Here is a 9,748-nt window from a genome sequence, read left to right as displayed (position 1 = left end):
GAATAAATTGCAATAGATAGGCGTTGAAACTCAGAAGAAGGCTTATTTTACTAATATCAATGAAAAGTAAACAGGATATAATGTGGATCTATTGTTCAAGAGGTAAATCGTCTCTCCACAAATCCTAGATGCCGCTAGAAATGCTGCTAGAAAAGAAAAAAACTGTAGCCAAATAAAACATAAAATAACCTCTTATAAAAACTCTCCCAGCTCCCTTACAAACTTTCCCTCTAAACTTAATTTTTCTTCTAGTGTACGTGATTATCACCTCAGTGGGCCCCACATTGGGGCTGAAATCTTTTGTGGTTGCATTAGGATTTTTCGTCTATTCCTGTCGAATTGGTTGACACCTGGACATCTAGGGTGAGCCGATCGATTGGATCTCGATCGATCCTGCCTGGACCGATGGACTCACAGGCGTCAAACTAAACATATATAGAATTTTGGTGCTTTAAACCTATGCATAAAAAGGTGAATTTCACTTTTAAAAAGTTGTGATGCTAAGGATTTGAGTGCTATGCGTATAAATATGAAAGTTTAGGTGTAAACATATGCAAATACATAAGCACTCCGTGCTATGTATGAAAATGCCCCTAATTTAATATGCTTAATTTTTAACCTGAAACTAATATATGAAAATTCTATTAATTCAGTAGGTTTCAATTAACAAGCAAGATAAACCTGAGGAAATTTTTTACTTAGCTTTTTTGACAGTTCAAGAAGATATTTTTGTGCCACAATGCCAGAGATAGAAACAAAGCATCTCACCATTGTGTATAGATAGTTTTACAAGAAAGTTTTATTTTAAAAGATGTAAATGATAGTCATTCTCTTTCTGCTTTTATTAGAGAACATAGGGCTCATTTTGTACATGCATGATAGCATATTTTTTGTCTTTTTGATTTAATCAGTGCTATATGCAACCTTTAAAAAAATTATAATAATAATAATGATAAAAAAATAAAAAAAAACAAGCAGATGAAAACATAAGCCTTGTGTAGAGAAAATAGAATTTCCTTTATTGACAAAAGAAAGTCATAAATGTGAAGTAGGACTACAATGTTTCAGTAGTTGGAAGCCTTCATAAATCCTGACTAAAAGTAGACAAAAAACAACATTTCCTACTGAAGTGCATCGACTAAAGCCATCAAGGGTTTGTGTGTGATTACTTTTGTGTTTCTTTCATTTTTTTTTTACTTTTATTTTACAAATTATCCTTTTAGTATAATTTTTACATGTTTTTATTTTTTGTTTTCAAAAATAAATTAGCTTATTTTTTAAAAAACTCAGTATCTGTTTTTAAAAACAATTAAATATGTTATAACATACGAACAATATTTTATATCAAGTAAACGCATAAACAAAATTTAAAAAAAAAATGAAAAAACAAAATACAAGAATAAAAAGTGATCCCAAATGGCACATAAGCTAATAGTAAGAAAAGAAATTGAAGATTTAATGACAACAATTCTTTGGAAATTCAGTTTACTCCACTTAACAAACAAAGTAAATTCCAACAATTACGTAATATGAAAAAAACGAGCAATCCCAAATTTGATTATCATCAAACAGGAATAAAAACATAACCTGCAAAATAGTCCGGTTTTACCGAACTTAGTTTGTAGTAAATAAGCGTTAAGAAAATAAACAAATGGAGCATATCATCCTATTTCAGTACGCACCTTAGCTTTGAAGATGTAATGGAGAGGTGATGTTGAGCCCTTTACATGACGACATACTACATAAAAGTAAGCAATTCTTCTGCACCACTATCTTATTAAATGCTAAAGTAAGAGAAGAAATGAATAAACCAGCCCAAATATACAGAATAGACCAGGGATGTCTTATTGTTTATTCTCAAATCCAGCACTGAAACAATTTCTTAGGAAAACCATATCAGTGAGTGGGGGGGGTGTGTGTAATGTCTAGCACCTAAACTTTCCTTTTTTACCAATTTCTTAGGAAAACCATATCAGTGAGTGGGGGGTGTGTGTGTCTAGCACCTAAACTTTCCTTTTTTACAATTATACCACCCAAACCTTTCACATCACATCAAAAGTATCACTATTTTACCTTTTCAAAAGTGAAATACACCTTTTAAAGTATAGGCAAGATTTCTCATAGGTAAAAATTGGCATTTAAGTGTTAAATATGTAAATACATAAGAATCGAGTGGTATGTATGTAAATCTTCCAAAAAAAATTCCTAAAATGAGGAAACACTCTTTATGAGGTTAAAAGGCTATCCGTGCTGTAAACCTCGTCAGATTTTTACAAGAACCCCCTACATATTGAAGGAACTCAACTATCAGAATAATAAAAAAAATCAACCCATAGCAATCCTTCTTCAAGTTATTTGCACTGGTGGAACACAATATAAACGGTGTTTATTCACAGAAACGGCATTCATATTTAGCGCATTTCACACTTTACAGCTGATAGAATTCAGCGAAACCCGTACAAGTTGTAGAAGCCTTTCCACATTATTGAAATTAAAATCGAGAACTTCTCTGATCAAGAACAAACTTGCGACCCTATCTTCGTCTAGGTCAATACTAGCAGCCGCAAGAGCATTCCTTGATTTGTTTGTGGCTTCAAAAGCGCAATTTAGGTAATTTGTCTGCAAAAATTCAAATGTAAGAGAGCAAATAGGTCATTTTTTAAATATATACAAACGGTAACCAAATGAAACATACCATAAACAAATATACTGCTTTGAACAAAAAAAAGCAAATAGTAGGACCACAAAAATATCATAACAAAGAATATATAGTTTCAGTAACTTCCAGTACACTTAACATACTAGGATATCCATATTTATTTCCATACTAAACCTTATCTTGAATGTAATTAATAAATTCTTTAAGGAAAATGCAGCTTTACTAACCAACCATTTTAAGGGATATAAAAGATACAAAGCTAAAGATACAGTTTTAAAAAAAGCGAACTATTCTACAGATTTTCAAGAGTTGCACTTCTTTAAGGGACAAAAATGAAAGAAAGGAAGCCCATCATAAGATAATAGATTTCCAAATCAATAGCATGTTTGCTTGAACTTTTTTAAGAGAAGAAAATGAAAGAAAGGAAGTCGGTCACAACATCACCATGTGAAATTATTAGGGAAACTAGACAACTAAACAACGAGCTAGCTTTACTCATTTTTTACTAATGTTTCGATATTTTGCTAGAACTATAATTGCATGAGATAGTGCAAATACTAGATCAGGGAAACCAAAAAAGAGTCGTACTATCAAAGCATTAAAATAGCATATAGTTAGTGATACGGTCAGATGGTCTTTTAACAAGATTTAAAAATATTATATCAGAAATCTAGGTGAACTCCTTCATTAAATTGAAATGTATGTTTCGAATCAAAACAATGTGTGGGTTTCAATTTAGAAAAACAAAAAAATCATTAAATTATGAAAAATTACACAGCACAAGTTTTATTAAGAAAACATAACCTTACTCCATAAAAGATACAATATAAGAAAGTACACATAATTCCCAAAACTGAATAAAAGTTGAGTTCACAAAACATAAAACTTAGAAACCTATAATAGATTTAGAGTCTAGATGAAGTATCTTATGCCCTAAAATCAACATCAACATTATCACCGACTGGGGCATGACTCATACCAGGCAGCAGCGAAGGCAGGATTTCTACCCAAGATGGACCCGGGGTCGAGATTTTCCCTCCTGCAAGGAGCAGACAGGACCTTTGGCTTTGAACTTTGCTTTATTCGAATGAGAATTAAGATTTTTTTATTCACCTAAGTATAAATGTATTGTCTAATACCTGTTTTGGAACTTTGGTTTTGATTTTATGCATTTTGAGATTATCTCTGAATTTCAGCTCTCAAGGAAAATTGTATCCTCTTCCTCTTATAACTAGTATGCCTGCAGCTTCTTCGGGAATAGATGGTGCATCCTTCTCAACATCCACAACCTCCGATATCATCACCAGCCTCCTTCCCCTAGCTGCTTTCTTTGAGGACAGTAGATGCTATCCCCAAATTGCTTCCAAATCTTATTTCATTTTCAGTTTTTCCCTTTCTTATCATCTTCTAAACACCCTCACCTCACTTATTTATCCTTAAACACCATATATCTAACAAGTCTTTCATATTCCCATCAGCCTGACGTGAACCATCACATCCATCTTCTTCCTCATTTAGCAACATTGCTTTCTTCATTTTTGCATCAAAATTCTTATAATAAGTACACTCATAATAAGGAAATATGAAATAATAAATGAATGTACATTTCATAATGAATATGCTTCACCAAACTTCCGAAGTATTTGTTGTTTAACCTCATTTGAGTTTGATGAATCGTTGTGAAGTTCCATTAACTCCTATTATATTAGAAACATAAAAGAACATAACCTTCATTATCATCTAATCCAACATAACTTTTAAGCTTCTCATCTTAGTTGATAACCCATTTATCTTCTGATGGCGAATCAATCAAAAATAAAAAGAGCATATTCTTTACGTGATGTTAAACTGAAGTGTCCATCTTTTAATTCCTCGTTGTACATGACATAAATTAATTTTTTCATCCTAATCACAACCAAATGATTTCTTCTAATTATATGTAGTTGGTTGAATATGCTTTAATTTTGTTTACATGTAAAATTTGAATTATTAAATCTTCGGGCTAGGACTACAAAAGCTTTTAATTCTAATGTTTTATCTTATATTAAAACTCCCATTTGTGCCTACGCATTTTTTAAATATTGAACCATCTTACCAGTAAAATTCACAACTTCAATATTCATGTTCGAAGTATTGCCTGCTTGGAAATTTCAATCCATGACCATAATTCGTAATGGAGCATGTCATTCTATGAAAAAATGAACTCCTATCAACATTAAAAGGAATCACATTTTCATAAGAAAAACTCCTAATAACCCATACAAACTCGATTCTAATATTATTTATAAAATATTAGTGGTAATACTGTGACTTTATCTTTAAAATCATGACCCAAATATTCAATAAATTGCTCATAGAGCCTTAAATTCCTCTAGTGAAGAGGTTCTATTAGTACCGCTAGTAGAATCAAAACCGGAGGAACCAAAGTAAGCTCCATTCTAAATCATTTCATCCATATTTTTTTGGTATTAATGTATTGTCCTTCAAATAAATTGATGTCTCTCATTTAACTTCATTTGGAAATACCACAAACAATTACACATTCTTATAAGTATAAGCAAGAAGATACTTTGGTCTTTTAACACCTAGTATAATAATTTTGCTGCCAAAATTACAATTAATATATATGAAGTCTTTTTCTACCTTATTTACGTCTAATTCAACATCAGTCACATACTTAGTATTAATATATTTTCTCTTGAGATCTACTTTCACCATTATAGTTTACAAAGATCTAGTAGAGCTTTAAGAAATTATAATTGATTACAAAATCTTTAAATAAAATACTCTAAACAAAAAAAAAAAAGCTTTATTGCACAATCACTCTCTCAGTCAAGTATCAAAATCACATTTATTTGTATACTGACGGCTGTGAAATCTCACTACAGGACAATGGTCAGTTGTTGAGTAAAAGGACAGTGAAGGAAGATGACAAAGGGCAACAAATGGAGATGGCAAAAGGTGCAAACGGAGGTGGCAAAGAGCAAGGAACAGCGATGAACAAATGGCATAACTGTCATGGATTGGTGATTAACCAAAAAAGAATAGTCATGATGGTTGTGACTCAGCTTGGGCACTACGTGCGGAAACTAGTATTGAGAGAGTAAGGAAGGAACAGCGATGAACAAATGGCATAACTGTCATGGTGATTAACCAAAAAAGAAGAGTCATGAGGGTTGTGACTCAGCTTGGGCACTACATGCGGAAACTAGTATTGAGAGAGTAAGGACCGTATCTTCAAGTGTTTTAATTAAAGAAACAATTAAGTTGTGTTTTATTTTTTATAGAATTTTATTAAATCCTGCAATCTCATAACCTAAAAATTTCTATTAAAAGCCCAATTAAAATATTTCTAAGAACCTATAATAGTCGGAATTCAAAACCCATGCCTCTGTGGGTTTTGAAACTATTTGAAACTTCAAGGTTCAAAACCCATGCCAAGATTAATTAAAGCATGAGTTTTGAAAGATGGAGGAAAAAATTAAAGCTTAAAATATTTTTGCTAGATTTATAAAAAATTGGAAGACTATGCTAAAAAAAAATTTGAAAGAAGATATATCAAAACTAAACACCCCCACATAATCGCTATGAGTTCACTCATTTTTTTGCTTGGGTTAAAATTACAAAAAGACTATGCTAAAAAAAAATTTGAAAGAAGATATAGCAAAACTAAACACCCCCACATAATCGCAATGAGTTCACTCATTTTTTTGCTTGGGTAAAATTTACAAAAGACTATGCCTTTCAAATGAAAAACTAGGCCTATAAACAGGTTTCACTCAGTTTTTGCTACTGTAAATTTACAAGAGACTTCAAATAAAAAAAGTTTAGTGCTACCAATTGAGTGAGCATTCATATTACATCAGCCACCAATAACAAGGAATATTTAGATGGTTTGTTGAGTACACAAACCTCCAAGTGGTGCAACACCTCTTGTGTTGCTTTGCACTCATGATAACTCTTAAAAATATGTTCTATTAAAGCTTCTGAGTTTTATAAGACGAAAGCAGGTTTTTTTTGTTCAAATATCCATGCCAAAGAGAATGTTAGAGTAGTAAAGCACTTACATAAGTGAGCAGCCGCTTAACATGGGGACGGTTTCGAGCTGCGATAACAAAGCTGGAAGCAAGTTGAGGAGACCTAGTAGCCCTCCTTGAAGCAGCCTTTTCAAGAACTTCTTGATTATTTGGATTATCAACATCCGAAGTAGATGTAGTTGGCTCACCTATAATACCTACGAGTAGAAACAACAAGCCACAGAAGTGTCAATTCTGAAGCAAGAATCAATATTAACATAATGATGAAACCAAGAATGCAGGCATGAAGGAAAAAATGGTAAAAGAGTAATGTTTGTTAGCAACAATCCAATGAATAAACAAGATTCTTAAAAGGTACACATACAACAGAATAACATAAGATCGTCCCTTTCCAGGAAATAGTAAAACAGAATGGATAAATTGAGAAAACAATATAAGAGAGAAGTAGTAGAGTAGCACCTATAGTAGATAAAATGTTGCAACTGCAGCAGGTATTTGGACAAGATGGAAGATAGAAGGGCACCAAAAGATATGAGAAAAAACTTTAATACCTCTGGCATCACCAAATAAAAATGAATAGAAAATAATGCTTCGTAAAGCCGACACCAAATAGCAGCCTAATGATGAAGAGTTATAAAAAATCAAATGATGGTCGGGCTTCACCTTAATTACTAATGCAATAGCAAATTCACGTAAGAATATCAGAAAAAAAAAAGGATGAATATCCGAATGAAAATCTCAGCAGGTAAAGATTAAATATGATAGCAAATAGCACTCAATCTGAGTATACTTTAACAGATACGGTATGATACATTGTAACAACCTGGGAGTGCCGCATCTAATGCAGCTTGAAGCTCATGTCTATCTTTGCTAGCACTGGGATGCTTGAAGTAAGCAACCTTCATATAGGCCACTTCCGCACATTTGTAAGCCAAGGCAGCAGCGGCCATTTCTTTCAAATTTTCGTACTCATGAGCACAAAACCTATCAATACACGGAAATAATAGAATATTACAGAAATTAGAATTGCAAGGAAAGAATGCAAAACTTAAAAGAATTTTTACGGAACGTGAGACCAGTATCATTGCTTAAAGAGTTAATTTGTTACTCTAGTGCAACAATCAGGATTGATTCTCCAATTCAAAAGTCTAAGAAACAGGTAAACAAAATTCTAGAAAGTTAAAAAGGCTTAAATAAATATTTTTAAAACAGCTAAAAAAACTCTATCCATCTACGATTTAACTTAACTTGTAACCAAATAGATCCATAAAAAATGAGAAAGTAGAAAGAAATTTTAATCTGTCACTGTAAATGTGGCAATCAGGATTGATTCTCCTATTCAGGGGTCTAAGAAACAAGAAAATGAAATTCTAGTTAAGTTAAACTTTAAATTCATGCAAGTTAAAAAGAATGCTAAAATATCTTTAAAACAAGAAAAAAAACTCTATCCGTTTACAATTTTAACTTTAAAGTCAAAACTCAATAAAATTATCCAAAAATAGGGAGTACAGAGCAAACAAACTGGAGGTGTCCATAAGATCAAGTAAATCGGAAACCATAAATCTACAGGACAAATGAAGCAATCAGACACGTTGATATAATTTAATTAAGAGAACCATGAAAACAAGTGTCTCGCCCTAAACGATACAAAAAAATAAAGATTAAATTGTTATTGTAAATAATTAAGTTAAAGGAGCGGTATCATGTGCATGCTACAAACAGAACCATGATATATACTCCTTGCTGGAGAAATGCCAGATTAACAATTTCCCATTGATAATAAGCTCTACAAAAGAAAAAAAAAATGTCGATAATTTCCTAACATAGAAGAGTAAAGCCCTCAGTGCTGCTTTACCTTTTCAAGAAAACAAGTTAAAAAGAGACGCTGCTTTGTTCCAAAATAATTTCAACTACAAGACCAGCCAAACAGTGACGCAGCAGCAACAAAATAGCTACCTAGTTGACGATTAAAGCTGTGTTCATCCAGTGATGCGGGAGCTTCCCCAGATCGCGGCAAACACATAACTGTAGCAGCAATAGTAATCGCGGTCCAAACCCTTCTCCCCCTTTTACTTTCCCTTTCCCTCCTAATATTTTTTTCCTTGCCCATGAAATCCCCAATCATAAATCCTTGCCTTTTATACAACTTTTTTATTCTATTTCCAAATTGAAAACATTGTCTAATTCAAGTCCTGATCCCTCTTATACATAGGGGTTGTTTTTGCTTAGGAAGGGGGGTTTTTTATGATTGTTGATTTCAGTTATAGCCCTAGTGGCGTTCTTCCCCTCCGGGGGTTGTACCCGACGACGAGAAGGTGCTCCGACTGTAACTCGTCCGAGGTGGTGACCGTCTCCAAGGGTTTGGCTGGTGCTCCGGATGTAGCTCGACCCCCATGAGACATTTTATCTTTTTGCAACCCTTCGGTCCTCTTCCTACTGCTGGCCGCCCCGTCCTATGACCGACCAACTTGCTGCCCTCACTGCCATATTCCCTCCAGCCCTTCCAGAACCTGCCATAAACCCTCACAGCCAATCTGAACCTCACCACAACCCTCCCAGGCCTTCCCCTATCCTACTGTAACCGTTTCCGGCTCTTCTCAACGCTACAGCAGCCTATCCCATGCAGCCCAACAGCTGTCGCAGCCCTCCATCCGATCTACTTGCTACCGTAACCATTATTGGAGTCTGTGTTATGTCTTTATGTTTGTGTTATTGTTTTGTTGTCGTTATTTCATGTTTTCAAGTGTCATGTCTGTAATATTTTCAATTTCAACCATAATATTTGTTTTTCGTTGTGATTTGAGTTTCTTTCAGTATCATTTGGTATCAAAGCTAGCCCAACCCTAGTCATGTCCTAGGGTTCCTAGCATCTACCCCTACCCAAGCCACCCTCACCAAAAATTTTCTGCCCTAGAAGCTTTGACAAATGAAGTCGAAGCTCCCCCAACCCTGGTAGAATGACACAAGAGCTTCCACGAATCGCGACGCTGTAGCTGCTACAGTATCGCAGATGCGTAGTAATTGCGGTCCAAAACCTTCTCCCCCACCTCCT

The 9,748-nt window shown here is 33.9% G+C and overlaps 1 protein-coding gene across 1 annotated transcript; it reads right to left on the bottom strand.

The window, feature by feature from the left end:
- Window positions 1–2,059: 2,059 nt before the first annotated feature.
- Window positions 2,060–7,674, bottom strand: LOC110036892. Its single transcript, XM_020741446.1, has 3 exons — window positions 7,520–7,674; window positions 6,727–6,893; window positions 2,060–2,619 (listed from the first exon to the last, which is right to left on the bottom strand). The coding sequence occupies exons 1-3, from the start codon at window positions 7,644–7,646 to the stop codon at window positions 2,422–2,424; spliced, it is 492 nt and encodes a 163-aa protein (XP_020597105.1). The 5' UTR covers window positions 7,647–7,674; the 3' UTR covers window positions 2,060–2,421.
- Window positions 7,675–9,748: the final 2,074 nt, after the last annotated feature.

The sequence above is a fragment of the Phalaenopsis equestris genome, unplaced genomic scaffold, assembly GCF_001263595.1.
Source record: "Phalaenopsis equestris unplaced genomic scaffold, ASM126359v1 Scaffold000002, whole genome shotgun sequence".
Classification (NCBI taxonomy): Eukaryota; Viridiplantae; Streptophyta; class Magnoliopsida; order Asparagales; family Orchidaceae; genus Phalaenopsis; species Phalaenopsis equestris.
The sequence above is the reverse complement of the archived record's forward strand: the minus strand, read 5'-3'. Positions and strand labels throughout refer to the sequence as shown.

What these genes read in the sequence shown, in the direction of transcription:
- LOC110036892 (XM_020741446.1), bottom strand. Translation starts at nt 7,646, where the DNA reads ATGGCCGCTGCTGCCTTGGCTTACAAATGTGCGGAAGTGGCCTATATG. An exon ending in ATTAGATGCGGCACTCCCAG is followed by an intron (nt 6,894 to 7,519) that starts GTTGTTACAATG and finishes TTCTACTCGTAG; the next exon opens with GTATTATAGGTGAGCCAACT. An exon ending in TTAAGCGGCTGCTCACTTAT is followed by an intron (nt 2,620 to 6,726) that starts GTAAGTGCTTTA and finishes GAATTTTTGCAG; the next exon opens with ACAAATTACCTAAATTGCGC.